A 23,448-nucleotide genomic window follows, 5' to 3' on the forward strand; every position below is an offset into this window, starting at 1 on the left:
CTGAAGATGGTTAAAGCCCTAGCCTTGCAAGAATTTCCCTAAGGTAGTCGATGCCTTGATTTTTTGAATTAAAAGTGACAGATGTATAGATTAAAATAAGTATAGACATATGAAGATACTATTAATCTCGCTAATACAAACCTCAACCATCAACAGTTTTTTTAAATATCATTTTAACATTTTTATATTTAAAACTAGTGTTTGCGATGCACAATCTATCTTGCCCACATCATCCATTCTGGCATCAGGGCAAACGACAGGATTACGTGTTATCCAACGCCTTCTAAAATACAGTGAAAATGCTTTATAAAATTAAAATGTCATGATTTATTTATTTTATTATGGATAAAAGACTAGCATCCTATGTCCTGTAGTACTTGTAACATTATTTAATACCTACATTAAAAAGTAAATGCGTGCAAAAATCCATATATTAAAATAGAAATGAAAAGATGTAATAGGCATCTGAAATTCCCAAATTGGCCCAAATATTGTGGAAAAATGGGCATTCATCATACTCATGAATACTGAAAATAACTGGAAAAGAGAGAAATGCTAAAAAATCAACCAAAAGGGTTTCAAATGAACCAATTCAAAATCAGAACTTTTGAAATTATTATTAAATTAAAAATTCTTCATGTCTGTTTCTTATTAATACATATTCATGGTAAAATATGTTATTAAACAGATCGCTTAAACCATACCATGAAGCTCAGCATCAGAAGATGCTTTTCTAAATATTTCAACGAAAACAAAGATGCTTGAGCCAGGATAACCGGTTTTCAATAATTGAAATAATTACAAACAAATTGAAGACGAAAAAGCATTTATTCCTTATATCATTTACAATTTCTAATTTTTACTAATATATCGACTATATCGAAAATCATGATTGGTAAAAAAACATTGGCCTCAGCCAACGAAGAATGACATGGACAACTGACCATGAGGAAAATGTGTCTGATTCAGAAGGTTGATTGGCTTTCTTGACCTCCAAAGAGTAAGAATCCAACGAATATCGCAGTTGCCATGAAGAAGAAACCCGAGAAACACAAAAATTGAGCCGACACCGGCAGCCCTGCGATTTCCTGAGGTGAAAGAACTTTCAGAAATAGATTGTTTTGAAATGCTTATCATAGACTGACAAGATCAGATAGAGATAGAAAAGATAAAGAGATGGGCTAGAGAACGAGGCGGAAAGACGGAGACTGAAAGAGAGAGATAGAGAGGGAGAGAATTAGTTGGAGAGGGAGAGAGATAGAAATAGATGGAGAGAGGCAGAAAAAGAGGAAGAGATTGAGAGGGAGAGAAAAAAAATTGAAATTGTAGAGAGATGAGCTATAAAGGGAAGGAGACGCATAAGGATAGAGATAGGTAGGTAGTGACAGAAATGTAAGGAGAGAGATAGAGGTAGAGAGAGAAGGATAAAGAAAATAGAGAGAAACATGAGAAAGGAAGAGAGATGGAGAGCGAAAGATAAGGAAAGAGGAACGGAGAGAAAAATGGGAATAGATAGAGATAGAGAAGGACAACAAGAAAGAAATAGAGAGATTGATAAAGACATGGAGAATAAGAGAAGGAGAGATAAATAGACGGAAAGAGAGAGAAAAGGGATACAGAGAGAGGGAGAGAGAAAGAACAAAGAGGAAGAGATGGAGTGAGATAGATAGAAATAGAGAGAAAGATTACTTACAACTGCAGCCTGGAGCAGAGTCTCAAGGAGAAGACCCAGGACGTTGCAGAGAGAGAAGAGGAGGATGAACTGCCCATTGCGCAGTAGCTTGCCGCACTGAACACTGATGAAGCAAGCAAGAGCTTGATAAATGCCAGAAATGATAATATAGAGCAAATACGCCATCCAAATCTTATGGGAAGCAGCCATATACACGCAGAAAATGCTCATCAGTGCAGAGCCAACGATGTATATTAGAATTTTGATCCTGCCTTTTGAGGAAATCCTATCAAAGTAGAGCGCAACGAAAGATCCAAGGCTTCCAGCTGCCTGAGAAGCTGCCAAGACGTGGCCGTTGAGCTTTGAGTTTGAATCGATAGCGTCAAATAGATTTGTCCCATAATTCTGGACCAATGAAAAGCCAGCATATGCGAGTGCAGACCTGCACATCGGATTTAGATGACCCATAAAATAATTAAATTACAAGGAATATTAAAAAATACGAGGAATATGCCGAAAATGAACAAGGTGAGGTACAGATTTTTTATTTTCTATGCAGACAATTAAATATCATTATGTGTTAGGAGTATTATGAGTTTCTCCCCGTTTTTTTTTCTGAAGGCTAAGGTTAGGGTTCTGTTTCATTCAGGACGATGACAATGGAAAATGATGAATTATCGTTCCTACCAATCATCTCACCATTCGTCTCTTAAAAAAATGGACAACTACGTCATCATCTGCCAACCCTAGTAAAGGATTAGATTGTAATAAGCTGGCAAAACAAGCTTTCCATTTAACTTTTTGAAGAAATATTCTTCAGTTTTCAAGAGGGAAAGTATCCTACCCTATTAGGTGGAGTTGATTAAAAGAAAAGAGAAAAACAAAAATGAGAGGCAGACTGACCAAAGAGAAAGAACCTTCAGAGTCCTCCCACGACATGTTTCCCTCAGTAGCTTAATCCAACCCTGGCCATGCAATCAACTCGGGCAAATTATTTTGTATTTCTTTTAGTATATATTCTTTGGATCTTCACTCTATGAAATTCAGGAGGTTCCTGAAGATCCAAAAATAAAAATCCGATTTAAATTTATTGAATGCTTTAGTTCCGAAACAAACCACTGAATATATAGCATATATTTATTTATTTATATATATTTTCTTATATTCTTCACTTTATGAAATTTACGATATCCCTGATGATCCTAATATTATAAATTCAATTCAAATTAAAACAGTGATGTTCCTGATTAGTATTGGTTTGATGAAGCTTTAAGTTATTCCAAAATTTTATTTTTTCATCAATTTATATTTTCTTAGATTCGTCACTTAATGAAAATCGGGAGGTTCCTCAAGATCACGTTAAAACATTATCAATGGTCAAATGAGAAACTCAAAATTTAGGACCTTGCACAACAATTAGTAATTAACACGTTAAATTTTTCAAAAAAAAGGGGGCATACATGCTTTAAAACGAAAATTAATCATCATCTGGAGAAAAAGTGAAGAATCACTAGAGTCAATAAAAAAACAGAAAGAAATTACATAATAACTAGAATAGAACCGAAATTATTTGAGAGGAATCAAAAGAATCACCTTTCCCTTGAAACAAGCTGACACACCCATGGAGGTCAATCCGTCGTCTTTTGGCAAAAGAACAGAAGAAAAAGTACATAAACCCAGCTGAGCAAATAGGAGAAATTATCAATGCCATCAATTAAAGATCAACTAAGGACAAAACTGATGAAGGATAACCTAAAAAGACCAGAATACCTACGAAGGCAAGACTGATGGCGAAAAATACATGGTACGAAACTTCTTTAAGCACCAAAAGTTGTCCTGTGATCAAAAGAAACCATTTGTCATTCCTTCAGCACAAAGTCTGTAGTCAAAGTAGGAACTAAAAAAGCAGAAAACTCAAACTGTATACATGTTCCAGCATGGTGACCGGTTTGAGAAATTGGTAATGCGCCAAAAAATGCCGGGTCTCACCCTTTTTGTGCACCTCGATGAGTGGATTGCTAATGGATTTAGCAGAGGGTTTGGCAGAGCTCAAAACCAGGATCCCTTGGATAAATTCTCATGCCACATCCATCCCAATGTGAAGATGCAAAAGGACCACAAATTGGTGAGTAAGAGAACAAGATGAAAATTGATCCCAACCTGACTTGCATCTTCACATTGGGAAGGTTGGGAACATCCATTGGGAGATATCCCTATGTTGAGACCCACTGATACTCGTAATGAAAACTCCAAAATTCTGTCCTCAACCAAGTTCGAACACAGAACAAATGGGAAAGGGTGGAAAAAGATAGAGGGAAAAGGAAAGGAACGGAGTGGAGCACGCTTGCTCCAATTGTTGTGAGGAGGCTCGGTTGCAGGGTTGAAGGTCGCTGTAGGAACAGGAAAGGAGAGGAGTTAGGGTCAGGGAAAAGGGTGAGAGAGAGAAGGGAGGGGACTCACGATAGGATTTTCTTCATGCCTCCCAGCTCCCTGGTCTCCTCTCTTAAATAGAGGGTTGGTCAGGAGCCGAAACGTCCCCCAGGGAAGTCGAAGTATCCCCCGGGGAAGTTGAAACGTCAGGGGGCCTTTTCAACTTCCGTCTCTGGTAAACCCTTAGCGGGGTCTTAACACCCTACTATGGGCCTATCAAGGCAAGAAAAATCACACGTCGAATTGGTGCACGTGCGAGTTCGAACTCTTAAAGGCGGGGAGCTGTTGGTGACTATAAATAACAGAGTGAATGTTGATTGGTCATCAAGAAATCAGAGCTTATTTCAAGAAAGGGAGGTTCTTCCAGCTTCAGTCCAACGGAGGAGATACAATCCAGCTTTATTCCTCATGGCTATTGAGGGCAGGGTGACGCAAAGAAATCTCATAATCTGTCATCTTCTCATATGATCCTACTGGACATTACTATTTTCTGGTTTTCCTCATTTTCTCGCTCATGCATTCTCGTCTATATTGATGATCGGCATTCACGTACATTGAACTCTTCTGAATTCTTCAATCTGGTTTCATTCCTTGGTTTTCATATGCGAAGTTTGATTTGATCCATGACTATTCAGGATCTTAACACATTGTTAGCCTAGACTGTTGGGAAATCAGCCTGGGGCATTCTTATCATCTTAATCAGAGGAAGTCATGGGTTTGTCCTTGGAGATAGTCCCCTGCAACTACACATTGTCCTTTAAATATGTTCAGATCAAAATACAGCCACACAGCTCCGTTCGTTGGCCTCTTAAGCTCTGCAATTTTTATCCATCCAACACTGAATTTCAGTAATGGCGGATCATCTTTCAATAATTTGAGTCAAGTCCAAAGGATCTTTTAGTTTTCTTGCTTTATGGTGCTGAACTTGGCCATGGTCTTTTTTTAAGCCAAGTGTATCATGGCATGAAGGCAGCAAGCATTTCAATTTTTTGACAAAATGATTTTTTTTTTGAACAATAAAGAAGATCACCCAGCTTGGTGACCCTCCGTACACGTGGACAGGAGGGATCTAGGCCAAAAAACAAATGGCCCCTCGTGCCCCCCATACCCTCCACCTCAGCCTGAACCAAAACCAACAGAACATAAGTCTCTCCACTTCATTTATAGCCCTGTCCACCGACATTGCCGTCCCCATGAATAAGACCTCGTTGCGGTGGGACCATATCACCCAAAGCACCGCAAATCTCAGCCCCCGCTCCTTCTCAGACCCACGTTGATGCCACGGCAGTGTGGCCCATAATACCGAGCTCGACGTAATCTCTGCTAGCCCCTGGCTAGCCCATATCGCACGGGCGAGACGACATTGGAAGAAAAGATCCTCGCACTCCTCTTCCTCCTCCAAACACATAAGGCATAGCGATGATTCTGACAGGAAAAACCTTCGATGTCTCACGTGGGTCATTGTCCGCTTCCTGGCGAGCATCCAGGCAAACACCCTAACCTTGAGAGGTATCGTTTGCCTCCAAATTGAGCGACATGCCCCTAGGATGATCGGGTCCTCATTGCGGTGTGTTCTCAACCTCTAGTAGACTCCTCGACTGGAGAATGGGCCCAATGCCCATATCCATCCATCTGTCATCTCCTCCATTGGCCTCCAGTTGCCCAGTGTTTGCTGAAGGCTTAAGAACTCCTCCACCCACTGATTTGATAAGATGGCCACAAGCGTTGGGCACCACGCCCTATCACAACACTCTTCCACCAAGGCTTGCCGATGACAGACTAGGGCATACAGGCGAGGGAAAAGGTCTCGTAAGCATCCAAGCGACGTCCAATCATCCATCCAAAACCTAAAGCCGGCGCCATTCCCCAATTGAGCCCGGAAGAATTCCCTAACCAATGGGAGCACCATCCTCAACCCTCTCCAACAGGCCGACTCCCACCTCACCTTGTCCATCAAATTCTCCCAGTCCAAATTGGAGCTGTATCTGTCCCTCAAAACATCCTTAATCAAGTCATCCTCCGGTCCCACGATCCGTCTAACCCATTTTGTCAGTAGAGCCACATTCAGTGTATCTAGGTGAGGCACTTCAAGTCCACCCTATTTAGTTGGCGTGCAAATGTCATTCCATGAGACCAACGCCATGCCACGCCCCTCCCCTGCATTGGACCCCTTCCAAAAGAATCTCCGCATGAGCCCGCTTATGCGTTTCTCAATACCCACCGGGAGTTTAAACACGGATAGATAAAAGGTAATCTGCGAACACCCGCAGAAGTGCCGCCAGATTTTTGGCCTCCTCCACCGATCCCTTGATGAAGAAAAGTGTATCATCGGCATATTGTAACAGAGGATGCTCAAAGGATGGCTCGGCGTTTGGAACCCTCTAATACCACCCCTCCCACATACCAAGGATGTACTGATGGCTAATACATCAGCTGCCAGAACAAACAGCATCGTTGCTAGAGGACACCCTTGTCTGATCCCTCTCTGCGTTCTAATCCACCCCCCTTCGGGGCATCCATTTACTAGCACCACAAAGGACTGAGAAGACGCGCATCGCTTCACCCATTTGATCCATTCCTCCCGGAAACCCCTCCTTAAGAATGCCCATAGAAATCGTCAATCCAGAGAGTCATATGCCTTCACAAAATCTACCTTCCACATGAAACCCTCGGTCCCATTCTCCTTCTACGAATCAATAATCTCCCCCACCAAGACTGCACTATCAACTAGCTGTCTTCCCGGAACAAAGGCAGATTGAAACGGACCAACAAAGTCCCTAAGCATCCCTTGTAGCCGATTGGCCAGTACCTTTGCAACTATAAGATATATGGAGTTGGATAGCGATATGGGCCGGTAGTCGCCTACATTTTCTGTCCCTTGCCGCTTCGGTAATAAAAATAGGAACAATTTGTTAATCTTTTCCATATTTGCTTGAGGGTTTCTCAGCTCCCCCAATGTGGCCATCACATCCTCTTTGACCTCATTCCAGAACTCCTTATAGAAAAACACCGGTATGCCGTCCGGTCCCGGGGCGCCTTCGCCATTCAAACCTGCCATAGCTGCCCGAACCTCCGCCATATCAAAAGGCCGCACCAGATCATCTTTCTGGTCTTGGGTTAGTTGTGACGCCCCCTGGCCCGTCCACCGCTATCTGTTCGGGGCCCCCTGCCGTGACATCGAATGAATATGCTCCGCCATTGCTCGACCCACTGCCTGCATGCCGGTAAACCTCTGTGATCCAACCTTCACTGATAGAATCTGATTCATTCTCCGTCGTCCATTTGCTACAAGGTGAAAAACCTCGTGTTGGCGTCACCCTCCCTTAGCCAGAGCTGCTGGGACCTTTGTCTCCAATCCATTTCCTCCTTCCTATCTTCCTCTGCCACTACATTTCTCCACCTCTTTCATTCCTGAATCTCCTCAGGCATTAATGCCCGACTGTCCTCCACATCGTCCAGTTCTCTAATCCTTGTGAGGGCCTCGATTCTCAATCCACATCTCGCCTCCCTTATCCTTCTTCTGTAGCTCTTCAAATGATCTCTCAGCCCATCAATGCGATTTGCCATTCTATTAGCCCCTGGCCCCTGCTCCGATTGTGTCCGCCATATATCCTTTACCTCCTCTCTGAACCCCCCTTCTCGTAGCCATGACCTGTCAATTTAAAATACGTGGTCCGCCCCTGGCCCTCATGAGACTGCCAAATGATCAGTGTATGATCCAATAAAGGTCTGTACAGGACGCGTACATCTGCCCCCAGGAATCTCTCCATCAACTCCACTGAGCATAAGAACCTATCCAGCCGCGACTTATACGCCTCTCGCTCTGAACTCCGCCATGTGTAACAACAATCATTGGGTCCCATCTCCTGCAACCCTGCTGACGCCAAAAAAGCCCAGAACTCTTCCGACCCCTGGTCACAGCCTCCCCCCTCCATTGGGCCTATCATTGGCCTCCAGCGTCACATTGAAATCCCTACCAAACAATAGTGGCGTCCCTCGAAACTTATCCACAAGTTCCGCCAGCTCCAACCATAACCCCTCCCTCAAGCTGGCATTCACGGGACCATAAACTGAAGATACGACCACTCCCAGACCATCACTCCTTGTCAACCTGACTGCCGCCGTAAATTGACCATGCCATGCCTCCTCCTTCCTAAAGATCGCCTCGTTCCAAGCAATCACCACCCCTCCTGACCGCCCATTTGCGTTCACCGAAATAAAACCCTCCAGCAAACTCCCTCCAACCACATGCTAGTCCCCTACTCCACATTCCTCCAACATCGTCTCCTGCAGACACACCACCGTGGCACCCCACTCCTGTAAGTATTTTCCCACGATCCCTCTCCTCTTGGTATCCCAGAGCCCCCGCACATTCCATGATATGCATCTCATGGAACCTGGCACAGTCCCCTCCGTCCTTTTGAGTCTCCGCAAAGCCTCCGAGCACACGCATGATTGTCTCTTGTGTCACATCGTCATCCTCGTTCGCTACCGCCTCCCTCTCCGGCTCGAGTGACTCCTCGTTCTCTATCTCCTCCATTGCCCTGCTTCTCAATTTGTTTGATTTCCTCTCATTCTTGTTGCGCCTTGTCTTTCCCACTCTTACTGCCATCCAGTCCCGGGGGGAATGCATCTTCCCACCTTTCCCAACCTCCGGCCATATCTTCACTCCGTCGACGTTTTTGATATAGAGTTGTTGCCTCTCATAACCAATGCAACGACCCAATAAGTCTCCCTTCAATAGTCGCCTCCCTCTTGGCAACCGCAGGATGCCCTTTCTCCTGGCCCCTTTCTGCTCGGCCGCTCCCAAGCTTTGTGATTCCATCATTCCATCACTTGCATTCACATGCTCTACTACCCGTGAGCTCTCCTCTTCATTATTCCCCTTTGCCTCCGCCGTCCTCGTCCCTGCCTCCGTCTCTTCAAATGCACTTCCACTGATCTACGCCTCCAGCGCCTTCTCCCTTTTCCTTGCAGGCATCCCCTCTCGCCTCCCGTCTCCGACCGTTTCAAAACGGGGCTCATGACCCTCTGCAGCAGGTGGGGCTGGTGGTTGGCGCTCCATTACTCGTACATTATATGTGCCCTTACGACCCTGAAGCAGGACCCGCGACGATGCCACCGCATCCTCCTTCACCTCCACATCCAACACTAACAGATCTGGGTCACCCGACTCAAGGCCCGACGTAACGACCCCTCGCAGCCTCCCAAAAGATCGGACTAATGCCTCCATGTTCTGAGTGGATATGACGCGGCTGGTACCCCCCTGACATCAATAATAGCAAGCCTCGACGCTCTATCCCTGACCTTACCGGTCCAGATGATGTGCTGCCATTTAATTCTTGCTTCACCAATCACCTGCCTCCACCCACACATTGCGATGCATTCAGTCGCCGGAACTTGTCGGACCAAAACCTCTCCCGTCTCCAATCTTTTCACCTCCGAACCCTCCAGCTCTAGGAATTTTCTCACCAATGCCTCTCGTACTTCCCCCTCTCTCACTTCACCTTCTTCAATCTCCCCAACAATGCACGCGGCTTGGGTGAGACTCACTCGCCGCGCAATCAATAACTCCTTTGCCTTCCTATGCTCAGAGGCCGCATCTGGGCATTGCGCTTGTCGATGTCCCACCCCCCGACATCACCTGCAGATGAGCGAATTTCGACAATCACGCGCATGATGCCCCCACCCTAGACACCTGAAGCATTCTTCCCTCGTCTCCCGTCTCCCCTCCTCCACCGCCTCATTCCTCCTTCCCCATGGCTGTCCACGGCCATCGCCATGCTCCTCCCATCCTGACAGTCTTCCCCCACGCCTCCTCACCTCCGTCCACCCCTTCTCTTGCCCCCGGCATGTCTATCTTGCCTTGCTTAAACTTCCTTGCGCAAAACTTAGGTTCCCTGCGGGCTCTGCACCTCCCTCTTCTGTGCGATCCTCCTCCTCCGACGTCCCGATCCTCTCCTCCTCCGACGATCCTCCTCCACCGATCCTCCTCCGACGCTCCTCCTCGAACTTCCAAATTTTATATATATATTATTTATTTTTTTCTAATTCGATCCTCCTCAGACGCCAATCCTCTTCCTCCTCGTCAAACTCCTCGATTTATTTTTAATCCGCCGACGCTCCTCCAACGCTCGAGCTCCTCCAATGCCCCTCTAGCTTCTAAAGTTTTTCTCCGATGCTCCTCGAGCTCCTCCTCCGATGCTCCACCGACGCTCCTTCAAGCTCCCAAATCACCTCCGGAGCTTCTCCTCCGACGCCGACTCTCTGCCCATCTCCTCCGACACTCCTCCTCCTCCGCCGAACCGTCGATCCACCGACCCGAAAACCACAGGATCCTCCGATCCTCCAATCTTCTCCGATCCTCCGATTTCTTGACAAAATGATGTCATGCTTATTTCACTTTTGCTTCAGCGTCCAAAGCATGTGCATCATCAGGAATAAGTCAAAGTAGGAAAGACCAATAGTCAACAAATGCCACATAAGAGCATGGCTGAGGGATCTTTTACCCCTATTCTATGAATTGCACATCAAAAAAATCTCTTAAAAAATCAAGCAGTACGATTTTTCCTATTAAAAACAGGGAATCAAACCTTGGCTAGAAGGTTTCAATGATTTTCTGATCGGTATCTTTGTGAACTGATATGATACACCAGCGGGTATATGTATAGAGGAAGGCCCGACAAGGCCCCAATCTGCAGCACAGGCCCAGCCCACAATGAATCCTACTTAAAGGCCCACTCGAGGGAGCTTGGGGCAGGAAATCACACTGTAAGCCTTCTCCCACTCTCTTCAACATCTCCTCTCTCTCATCTTAGTCGTGACTCCTCTTCCTCTTGGCTCACAGGTCAACATTTTCATTCCCCTGCCAAGCCTACGACTGCTGTCCAGCGAACCCTCGCTATTTCTCCTCGTCATTCCCATTTCTCTTCCTCTATATCCCGGGAACCTCTTTTACCCCCTTGTCCCCTCTCTCCTTCTTGTGTTTGAAGTTACATTTGACCAGTTGAATCATTTCTTGTTGAAATTGAAGTACATTTTCGAACATTGATCCATCCACCGACATGGGAACGTATCATGAACATGATACGATCCCCAATCCCTCTGGGGATATTTCCAACATTTGCTAGGGGCATCCCATTCTTTCCTTTCTGAATGTTCACTTTTAAAGAGCATCCAAGGATGTTGAACTGAAGTTGAAGTCTCATGTGGGTTAGCCATCCTCTACTCCTCATCATCCAGGTCGTCCCGCATTCAAGCACTATTCACCAAACTCATATCATCACAAGTTCAACACAAGTCAGCTATTATTATCAATATTAACAGAAATGATTGTCACGGTATTATCGATACACTAGTGGAGATATTCTCCATTATTCTAGGAATTATTAATTTTCATGGACCAGTTCACTCTTAAATTTTTGAACGACCAGAATGAGATCCCCAGTAGTATCACAGGTGGCTTGCTGAACTATCCACATCAGATACAAGGCATGCAAAAAAAACCCGCGGAAGATTCCCATTCATGATCAACTGGAGAGGACACAATTACTTGTCTCTCTCTATCTACCATTAATTGACTCCACGAACCACTACTGCTCAAAGAAATCATTGATGATCCCAAGCTGTCGACTGTCAGACTATCGCTAACAAGGAAAACAAGCACCTTCATTACTCCTTACAAAAGGAGCATATCTACAAGAATAAGTTGGTGTTACACAAAACATTTGTCCTTACTCCCTCCATTCTACTAGAATTCCATAATGTTATAGGAGGTCACAGAGGATTTTAAAAACTTACAAAAGAATCTCTCATCAACTATATCAGCAAGGGATGAATAAAAAAATTAAATCATAAGTCTCACAGTGCTTAATTTCCCAACAGGACGACTTAAAATCTATGTCCTTCTCAATTATGGGACAATGTTTCATTGTACTTCATTGAAGATTCACCTACATTCAATGTGTATTATTCTATCACGGCCGGAGTGGACAGGCTAAGCATATAAAGACATTATATTGCACTGAAACCTCCATTCATGGCACAAAATATCACTGACATTTTCATTAAGAAGATTGTCCCTCTTCATGAGATACCAAACTCAATAATTTCTAGCAGAGGTAATGTATTTACAAGTTCCTTCTGGCATGAATTACATAAACTACAAGGAAAGGCACTGAAAATGAGTTCTTATTACCATCCTCAAACCGATGGCCAGACAGACGTCACTGATTAAAACCTAGAATGCTACCCCAGGTGCTTCTCATTAGACTGTCCCAAAACAATGGTCAAAGTGGCTACCATGGCCTGAATACAATTAAAACAGCTCATATCATTCTGCCATCATTCAACGCTGTGTATGGAAGGGATCGAGACATTTGTCAGGTATGGTACCCTACCTTCCCAATTGACTCACTTGATCAGTTGATTAAAACCGTGGCCAAACGAACCTCAGAGAAACTCTCTTTCCCTAAAGGTTAAATCATGACACGATGCAAGTACTTGTAGAATTGAAGGATCTCCCAAATTATGAAGACATAAAGGAGGACATACAATTAATGGAAAAACCAATTTCTGAGATTCCAAATTATGGACAATTTGGTTGTCAGTGAGGGAAAACATTGATACAAACTGTACAAAGACATATCTGAGAAAGCATAAAAACCATGGAAGGTACTGGGCGCATGCCACTCCAAGTCGCAAGTGACAGAGACTAATTAGGCTGGAACTTCCTTCTTAAAATGAAAGAGATCACTTCAGCCTGCAGACCAAGATTTGACTTCATCAGATTTTGCAAAGTGCAACGGCAGGATCACGGAGATCCTCCGATCTTGAAGGTCAAGGCAGATGAGCCTGAGACTTATGATTCTACTTTTTGATATTGGTCCCATCTCTCATCTACTCTTCTCTTCAAGATCTTTTGGTGATCTCAAACTTGAGACATTCCGAGTACTACTGTCACAGAGATTCCATTTCCTCTGGATTTCCATCAATGTTCATATCAGGGGAACTCCAACAGGAGTGGGTTTGGCACTATTCATCATTCCACGTAAATATTGAGACCTGGTTTGGATATGTGGGAATCAGTGACAATCCTGCTCACCTTGATCAGCATATGGTTCACATTAAATAATGACACTTACTAAGGTCGACCTTCTCCAGGGAAAGATGGAGAACGAAATGGGTCCTGCATTACCAGAATTGGAGCAGAGGGGAAGCAAACCTTCGGCTTATTGAGAGATCTCAATATTCACCGAGGGTCTCATCTTTAAATACTCAGGAGAGGCAGGCCTTAATCCTTTTTCTTAGGTGGACTTTTATCCACTTGTCTGCATGCTTCAGCCCTTGATTGAAAAATGGTACAATCTAGTAGCCAAAAAAAAATATTCATGGAGCAGGGCCTCAAAAAATCCAGATATTTCTCGAAATTTAACTAATAAAACCTACGAAAGTAGCTAAACAAGACATTTATATTTCATGCGTCGTTAAGAAAGAACCCTCTAAAATGTTAATTCCATCCATTATACGAATGAAATTAAGCTACCAGATAATTTAGGATTTTAATTTGTTACTTTCTCACAGATTCCCATGTAACCCAAAACTTATAAGCAAATAAAAAAGAGCATTAAAAATATATAAAATTGTTGATTGGGTTTTTTTCTTTTTCTCTCTTCTATCTCTATGTAATAGCCTAGCCCATAAACATGGGCCCATTTCGGAGTCTCTCTCCTCCACACTATTAATACCATGCAATCAACCCTAAATCAGTCTAATGAGGGTTGAACCTCTTTCAATTCTAGGTTTCTTCAAAAATTATGTTTTAAAGCCTTCTCATTTCGTAGACATAATGAATACCAAATGTAAGTATAAAGAATTGTGAAAAGGTTGTGACTGGAAAAACCATGAGGACGTTAATAATGAAATTTATCAAATTAGGGATGTATACCAAGCTCAGAAGCTATCATGAAAGATAAAAGTGACGTTGCTGTGGTTAAACTTATCTGCAAATATAAAATAGAGCCATAGATTTATCAGAAAATATTTGGAAACAAGGGCTTCAAGAAAAATGCAGTATATAGAAATGCTATCCAATAACTCAATCCAAAAGATAAGATCTGAGTGTAAGGATTCTGCCCTAAGAAGCTGTCAGCCAGGATACTCTTATTCCTTATCTTTTCTTTCTTTACTACTTTCTATTTTTGTTATTTCCTATTTTCTCTCTTTCCCTCCTTTTAGTTATTTCTACTTTCAGACTAGTGGGCCTAACTATTGGCCCAATTCGTGTACCCATGACCTGGTATTTAAACCAGGATCGTTAATGAGAATCAGTGTTCCTATTGTTCAATACCAGTCTTGCCTCCCTTAGGGTTTCTGTCAAAGTTGTCTGGGGACATCTATCTCCATTGGAGAACAGAACCAAAATCTGCTGCAGAACTGAGAGAGAATTTCTCTCTCAGCATTAACCAAAAATATCAATGTTCTCAATAATAATCTTTATTACAACAAACTCGAAGTAAGAAGAGAATACTGCAAGCAGTAGGTGGGAAGTAACCAGATCGTTCCACCCCCAAAGTGTGCCGAGATCGACCCAGATGGGGCCCCCCAGTCTCAGGAACTGAGGATCTCTAGCACGCAGCGCAGCAACTCCCAATATTAAAAGAAAACACCAACCCAACGCAATTGACATTCAACACCATATTATTATATGACTCCCGCCAACTTTTATTTGAATGGCACAGATGCAAGTCTGGCTGCATATGTGTGGTGATGACCACGTCCCTTTGTAGTATGATAGTACACGAGATTTTTCCATCTGGTGGCAAATGGCAGGAGACGTACAAACCAAATATTGAAAAAAGGTGGGACAGAGGGAACACACTGGCACACAGGCAGTGGGGCAAGCCATTGCAGACCATTTCAGATCCTTATCCAGAAAGGGAAAACGCAGTAGATGGAGGTGGTGCGGCAAGGGGGCAAGGAGGGTGAGCCCTGAACATCAAGAGGAATTGATCCGATCATTTTCAGAAGACGAGGTCAAGGCAGCAACTAAAGGGTTGAATGGGGAGGGACCTCCGGGTCCAGATGGATCCCAGTCTTCTTTTACAGCCAATGTTGGAATCTGGTCGGTCCAGATGTGACGGCCACATTTGATGAATTCAGAGAGGGAAGAGGAAACATGGAGAAGATCAATAGATCACATATATTCCTCTTGCCGAAAGGCCAAGGGACAGAAAAAATTGTAGACTTCAGACCCATTTCATTATCAAATTCAATCTATTTGATTATTGCCAAGGTGTTCGCAAACAGGCTGAGAGCCATGATTGGTGAACTGGTTGGACCTGCTCAGTCAGCCTTTATTCCTGGCAGGCTACTGATGGATAGTGCAGTAACAGCCGGGGAAATAATAGCCGCATGGAAGAGGAAGAGAACGCGAGGGTTCATGTGAAAGGTCGATTTTGCCAAGGCCTACGACTCTTTAAACTGGGATTTCCTGTGGGCCTCCATGAAGAGGAGGGGCTTTCCCAAGGAATGGATAATCTAGGTGAAGAGATGCATCACATCGCACTCCTGCACGGTGCTTGTGAACGGACGTCCAGAAGGTGGTCGAATACAACCTCAAAGAGAAGTGAGACAAGGCTGCCCATTGACACCGTTACTGTTTGTCTTGGCAGTGGACGCACTCGCAGTATGTACTGAGAAGGCATGCACAAAGGGCTTGCTGCAAGGCTATCAACTATCCGAGCAATCAAATGGAATTCCCCTCCTTCAATACGCTGATGACACCACCTTCTATATCGAAGGCTCAGTGAGAGAAGCGAGGAACTTATCCATCATACTTCATCTGTTTGCAGACTTCTCAGGACTCCAAATAAACAGGAGCAAATCAGCTTTTATGAGTTACGGGCTCTCGCCAGAAGAAGAAGCACAATGTGCGGAGATTCTGAGAACACCAATTTGGACAGCTTCCAATGAGATATCTGGGCCTACCACTAACGAAGGGGAGGATGACGAAAGCTGATTGGCAACTGGTCATTGAGAAAGTGGAACGACGACTAGAGGGATGGCAAGCAAAAGTGTTATCTAGTGGGGGACGATTGGTGCTACTGAGGTCAGTTTTATCAACCATTCCAATTTTCTATCTCTCCATATTCAAGATGCCCACCGGAGTCGGGAAGAGAATAGAAGGCATGATGAGGCGTTTTCTATGGAGAGGATCTGGGCCAGAACAAAGAGGGGGCCTGGCGATGGTGGCATGGGATAAGGTATGCCGCCCAATTAAGATGGGAGGTCTGGGGATCCTACACATGCAAAGCATGAACAAGGCATTACTAACCAAATGGGTGGAGAGAATTATGAATCCGCGGGAGGATTTGGTCATCAATTTATTGCGTGACATCCATGATAAGGACCTGAATTCGGACAGAAAGGCGGATATGTATCATGGAGCATCGCTCGGAAGGGCTGAGAGAGGTCTCTCCTAGGGTGCAAGATTTTTTCTCGGCCAAGTTAGGCGACGGGAAGACATTCCAATCTTGGAGAGATGCATGATCGCCACGAGGCATCCTTAGTGAGATATTCCCTCGACTGTATGCACTTGCCCAGGACCAAAATGCCCACGTGTGTGACTGTTGGGAGGGCACGTGGAACCTGATCATACAAGGTGCCTTATCCGACCAGCGCGTATCGGATTTCATAGATATGCAACAATCCCTATTTCAGCTACGACCAGAACATGGAGAACGAGATAGTTGGACATGGACAAATGGCCTCTTCTCAGTCCAGAAGATGATCCGAGAAGGACAAGAGGAAGACATGGCACTAGTCAGCGCATGCAGGTTCATATGGCGCCAAAAAGTCCCATTGAAGGTGCGGTTTTCTGGGCGGCTGCTACCAAGGAAAAGATTATTGACAAGAGTCTCTCGCAAAAAGTTATACCCAGATACTTCGTCACAGTGCGTGCTGTGTTTGAATGGGGAAGAAGATTGCAACCATCTTTTCTTTGAATGCTCCTTTGCTCGCACAGTTTGGGCCAGCCAGTTACTCTCAAAGATGAAGGTGACATCTGAACAGGCCTTTTGGGAGTGGACACAGAATTACGTGGGAAGAAGAAACAAGGAAGAGGGCCGAGCACTAACGGTGTTGTTGGCCATCTGGCTACATAGAAGGTGTTGTTCAGAGGTAGAAGGGCTTCTACCGATGGAGCTATACATGAAGCAGAAGGACTTAAGGCAGCATGGTCCTTGCGAGCGACGGGAAGTGAAGGGAGGTTTTGATGGTGACTGATAAGCATGTAAAGGGCCTATGAGGTCCTGACGGGAAGTTCACCAATTCGTCAGGTGTTCATCCCTTTTTATAGTTCAAAAAAAAAAGGACCCTGTCATTACCAAGAGGTAATGAGTACATGATTCATTTGCACTTTTTTTTTGAATGAATTCATTTGAACTTATTACCTTTTATTTTTTAGGCGAACTGAATAGATGAGATATGAATGTTCAAAGTTTTACTCAAAAAGATCAAATTTCATACAATAACATAGACCCTAAACATTTTTCAAAGCTAGCTACTTGAAAAAAGCACATGATGGCATGGGAGATTTGGATGGGTTGCATTATGATAGACTAAAAGTCAAAACCAGTCCCCAAGGTTCACAGAACGAAATTTCTGAAAAGAAATCGATAATAACATGCTCAAAGTGAAGGAGCAAACCATAGTTTGATATTCTTCTTCTGAAACTAGATGAAATACATATGAGGAGAAAACCAAACGTGTCGACATTCCAAAACCATAAGTGACCTGTAAACATACACAGGAAAAGTCATGAGATCAGACAAGGTACTTTCAGAAACATAATTTGACAGATAGGCTGACAAATTTATGTTGCTGAAGGACATAAGACATGCTAGCAGTAAGGCATGACAAATTTGTGTTACATTTAAATGAATGTAAGAAACATAAGGCATGACAGTGGTGATTAGCTTACTTGCATGACTTGCATTGAAAATAAGGAGCTTCCAGACCAAGCAATAATGTATGTCGCAACTGTTCCCAATGATCCTGCAAAAAATCCAAAGTAACGTTTTTTACTCTACCTCTATGTAAAATTGACAGTCAGAAATCTCCTTCTCCAGCATCACCCTAGCACATCTCTCTTCCACAATAAGGGTTTTATCCACGAGAAAAAAAATTTGAAAAACACAAGGAAGATCATTCAAGAACAGTGATCAACCTGATGCTATTAAAATATGTCGACTTGACTTCTGGCGTAGTGGAGAAGTAGAAACAATAGCCAGAGAGAGGAGAAGAGACAAAGGAGAAAACAAAGTTTATTTCATCTAAAAAGGATACACCCAACATGCCTAGGTACCTCTCCTTTTATAGGAGAATTAACTAGCCGTTAATAACGGCTAGTGTTATAACGGCTATAAAATTAGCCGTTATAACTTACCCGAATCCGATAAGGATTCGGGTAATGGGTCTACCCGGACCCGCTACTGGATCTGCCTGGATCCGATAAGAAAAATAAAAATAAACATTCTTGGGCTTATAGATCCGCCTTTACATTTAACAAAATAGATAAATATTCAGTACATATGGTGGCCAAAATGGTCCTCCCTTCACACCCTTTTAAACCAGTATGCCATTAGAGACTTCATGCCATGAAGACCGTTGTCTGTTGAGGCTGCCCTCCCCCTAAACACCACCTCACTGCGGAGCAGGCAGATTGCCCATAGTACCGTGAGAAGCCTTGCCTATTCCGTCTTTTGCCTAAATCTGACTTCTCTAATAGATTCCCAGAAGGCCTCGTCAGAAGAGATATCCACCCCTTGGGTCTCCTATGATGCCCATATCACCTGGGCAAACTGGCATTCAAAGAAGAGATGAGAGCAGTCTTCCTCGCCACATGAGCACAGAACACATTCAGCCGAGGCATCTGGGAACATTCTTTTTCAGATGGCTCGTGTCACTTGTCTGCGCCTCATCAAAAACCAACCAAAAATTCTCACCTTTGTGGGAAGTTTCGGCTTCCACAGCAAGCCACATCTGGTAACGGTTGTCAGATCCTCCAATACTCCTAGTCTGATCTTCATGCTATCCATGAGAGAAATAAAAGTATATCTTTGAAAGGACTGGTTTAAATCTAAGTTAGCAAGTATTGGACATTGGCCAATAAGAGTATGTAAAACACAACAGCCCATGAAAAATTACAACATAAATGTCCCAATGGACCACTCATATATGGGGCCGTTTACACAAAACATCAAGTAGGAAGAAAAGGCAGGCTTAGCTATGCTGACTAACACCCCTTGCAAGTAGGACGTTGATGTTAATCATGGCCAACTTGGATGCTTGTCTCTGAAACAGTAGACATGGAAATCCTTTGGAGAAAATACCAGTATTCAGCTCTCAAGAACCAACAAACAATGTGGACCTGTCAATCCTTTCGTTTCTTCAGCCTAGTTCACCATTTTCAGTTTGCAAAATGAAAATTTTACTTAGTAGCTTGAGGAGTAGAGTTAGAACTGAGAAATAGTGCTTCATTCAGTAATGTCAATTGTTTCAATGCAAGTAGATCAATCCAACTGTCTATTTTTGGCAGAGGATTTATAATAAAAAATAACATATCTGTCATTGACATATTCTATTGACCAGCATTCTCTCCTGCCGTCCAATATTCCTAGCTTTTGTCTCTTCCTCTAACTCAATATCTAGTAAAAGAATCTTATGACCATATGATCAAAGCCGACGGACTCTTGGACTCATAGAGGTGGAAGTTGCACTTGTCTGCACATTGTCTTGTGAAAACGATGGATTCCTAATAAGGACCCAAGACTTCTTATTGGAAAAGAAGAGGATAGAGAACTGGCAGTAAAAATTGTCGCTCGAGACTCAGGTGGAGGGGACAAATGAAGAAAAGATCATCTGCAGAGGGAGGAACATTGCCACAGAACGAGAGACTAGAAATAGCGACAAAAATATCCCTATAGGGTAAAGTAATGAATATACCATTGGATGTGATAGGGATCATATCAATACTGCCCCCTTCAGTGACCAGCTTGTCCTCAAGCTGGGGCTAAACAAAAACAAGTGGGCCGTTGCTGCGATACTGGGCCTTGGTCTAGGTTTAACTGGATTCGCTTCAATCCACAGCGGGTCTACGGTAGATCTGCTTCAATCCGTGGAGGGTTCGCAGTGGGTCTACGGTGGGTCTGCAGCAGGCCCACACGTCTCTGCAGGCCTCTCACGACTGGTCCATGGGCCAGGCTGGCTGGAGAGGTAGAGACAGGCAGGCAGTCCTGGCGAGCAGGGCTGCTGCAGTTTGATGAAAGGCTGGTTGAAGGCAGGCTGCCATACTGGCAGCCGAGCCCGCGTCAGGCTGTGCAGGACTGGCAGGCTGAGCTGGACACAGGCGCGCAGCCTGTACTGGAGGCTGGTCCCACTGCAGGTTGGGCCGGCCTGGCAGGCTGAGCTGGGCGGAGGCAGGCAGCCTGGCTTGGAAACCGTCACAGGCCCCTTTTTTGGTATTTGTGCCACCAGTCACCCTAGAAGCTTGGTATGGCTGTGATGTTGCTGCAGATGGTGGCACAGAAGTGGCAAGCAGTGGCCAAGACTACCCCTGCAGAAGATGTCTGCATTGAGGAAGCAGCCACGTGCGAGAGGACTGTGCTGGCAGCTGACCCTCTTGCAAAGGCAGTTCATACAGCGGCACCTCCTAAGACGACATTTTCGGCCATGCAGGAGCAAAGAAGAGGTGGCGTTGGCAATGCGATGATGCATCATGGAGCACAGCGGCTGGTCCTGCCACATCAGCAACGGCAGCACGCGGTTGTCTTGCCCAAGCAAGCAAAGAGGGCAGCCAATTCCTCCTTGATGGTGGTTTGGTCAGCACAGATTGGTTTGGTATCTGCAGAGACGGTGCTGCCAGCATTCTTCAACAAACAGTCGGTGATTCAGGACTCGACCAACTCAGATACAAAGAGTTCTTAATCAGATAAGATGAGAACAGGTGGTAACATCGTCACCAGAAACTCAGCAGGAGCGGAGCACCACCGGAAAAATCATCAGTGGAGGGAGGTAGATAGCACGAAGAGCATCGCCACAAGAGGAGATACAAGAACCAACAATTTCCATTTCTTATTTGCTGCCCCCCTGAAGTGAGGACTGCCCTACTTAAGAAGGAATACATGCAGAGTGGAAAATGATAAAAATACCCCTAGCATGTAACATGACAAAATACCGAGATACGATGGGCAGAATCTCAATAAATAAGTGATCATGTCTTTTGAATCCCGACCTCAAGGACCTATGAGATAAGGCTCACAAGTATCACTTCAAACCACATTCTGAAGGCACATTTGTTACTTGGTCTATTATCCCATGAACCCTGGAGTGGGGAAGGCATTTAAGTCGGAGGCACTGCGTTAGGAACTTGATCATTATCATCTCGTAAGGAATCCTGATTCCATAGAGAAGTCTTAGACCTTTAAAGAACTGATTCTATACGTTAATCACAATACTGAAATCAAAGTATAGAAAACTTTATGTCAAACTGCCTGCATTTGTTTGTTCCTATTCTGACTGTTTTTCTTATTCTTTATTTTCCTGTAATTTAATTTTGCCCGTCTGACAAAGTGTTATATAGAGACCCTCATAATGGAAATCTAGGACTGAAGGAATCTTGACACTCACAGATCGGGTAGAACACTCCCTTAGATGGACAACTTACATATATTGTTATGCTTATGTGAAAAGAAAATGAGAAGACTCCATTACAACCTTTTTTTATTTTTGAAAAGCATAAAAGCCCCATGGACAAGAGGCAATCGGCAACTGCAGTTATGCCGCACGTAATGCAAGAAGAACATGCACAACAAGGTTAACATTTACAAGCCGCTGTGCCAGCCTGATACAAACCCGTACCCCCATTTTGGGATTGTAGCTTATTAAGGCCATTTAAATCATTTCACCATGGCAAAGTTTTTATTTAGGAGAGCGGCCAAGAATGAAAAGTAAGCTGCAAGTGCAGTTACCATTTCATCTCTACTCTCTTATGTGTCCCAGTCTCTCCATTGCGTTTTCACGTCCCTGGTTGATCCATGCCTTCTCCATTTGACCTCGCCTTGCCCCCCTTCCCCAGTACGGTTTTAAGATCAAGGTTTGATTCCTTCAGAAACAAGGATTCATCGTACAGATATTGAGTCCTCATCGAGGCTACAAGTTCCCAAAAAAAATTAAAAAGGCAAATTCCCTTTTATCAGTGGTGAATCCGCTGACATATTGAAATATCGTTTTCCTTGAAGTGAGATACGGGAGAGGTAAAATTAAAAATCCTCTTTCTTGACTTCAAATTTTCACATGTTCTGGCAATTTTTTCATTGACTTTTCATCATCTGCTTCTCTTCCTTCGGAGAGGATGACGTGGATGGTAAATTATGTTTAACTGTAATCTACATTCAATAAAATCAAAGTAACAAACGCCATCGAGCATGGATACGGCGTCGTCTCTTTCCAAGAATATTTTGTATTTTCTCAATCAAATTTACGTAGATATCTATGATTAGCTCTTATTGACACATACCGGCATACAGCTTGAGAAAAACGGGTTTTAGACTGAACAAGAACTCAACGTAGGAACAGTGTAAAATGATTCATCATACAACTGAAAAATGAGATAACAAAACGTAGTTTTCTATTACAGAACCGAATAAACTGAAACAAGATTCAGAAAAATAGTACCTAGGAAAATGACAACCTTGTGTGACAGATACAAACAAGCTGCTGGCATAAGAAATGTGAAAAAAAGTTGTGCATATATGCTGCAAGGGTAGATATCAACGGTAACCTGCAGAACATGAAGCTTTCAATTGGACTGTCCACCGCATGACAGGCAAAGGCTGATTTAAGACAGACTGAACAAATCGAAAGCCCTAATAACTATCACCCATGTTATCATATCAAACCTCCTATCATGAGAGCAATAAAGTTAACACGATAATTTGGTCCAGGACCTGAGATATCAAGAAAGTTGCAAGCACTCAAGTTTCCACATCGAATTTCACACGCTCAGATTAAAAAAACCTCACAGATGAATCTTTCAACGTAATTTTAGACAAAAAACGAGAATTAGACCTGCAAATTGCTGAAATGTTTGTCGGAGATGAGGTACGGCACGAGGTAAGGCTCAATTGGAAGGAATTGCGAGGAGAAAGAGAACAGAAGCAACACGGCCAGCAGCGACTTGGATCGTCGTGGACTGTCTTGGCCTTCGCCTCCAACGAGGAGCGTTGCTGGCCCCAATTCACTCTCTGATGCCTCCTCCATAGCTTGTGAACTGTCAACGGGATCAT

General features: G+C 43.9%; 1 protein-coding gene across 1 annotated transcript; it reads right to left on the reverse strand.

Annotated features, from left to right (window-relative positions):
- Positions 1-761: 761 nt before the first annotated feature.
- LOC144700989 (uncharacterized) lies at positions 762-23,448 on the reverse strand. The gene is made up of 10 exons (XM_078572616.1): positions 23,231-23,448; positions 22,838-22,943; positions 18,084-18,157; positions 17,810-17,896; positions 14,049-14,103; positions 3,447-3,508; positions 3,266-3,352; positions 2,576-2,637; positions 1,694-2,114; positions 762-1,088 (listed from the first exon to the last, which is right to left on the reverse strand). Exons 1-10 carry the CDS (start codon positions 23,420-23,422, stop codon positions 966-968), a joined length of 1,269 nt encoding a protein of 422 aa, XP_078428742.1. The 5' UTR covers positions 23,423-23,448; the 3' UTR covers positions 762-965.

The sequence above is a fragment of the Wolffia australiana genome, chromosome 3 (genome assembly GCF_029677425.1).
Source record: "Wolffia australiana isolate 7733 chromosome 3, ASM2967742v1".
In the NCBI taxonomy this organism is placed as follows: Eukaryota; Viridiplantae; Streptophyta; class Magnoliopsida; order Alismatales; family Araceae; genus Wolffia; species Wolffia australiana.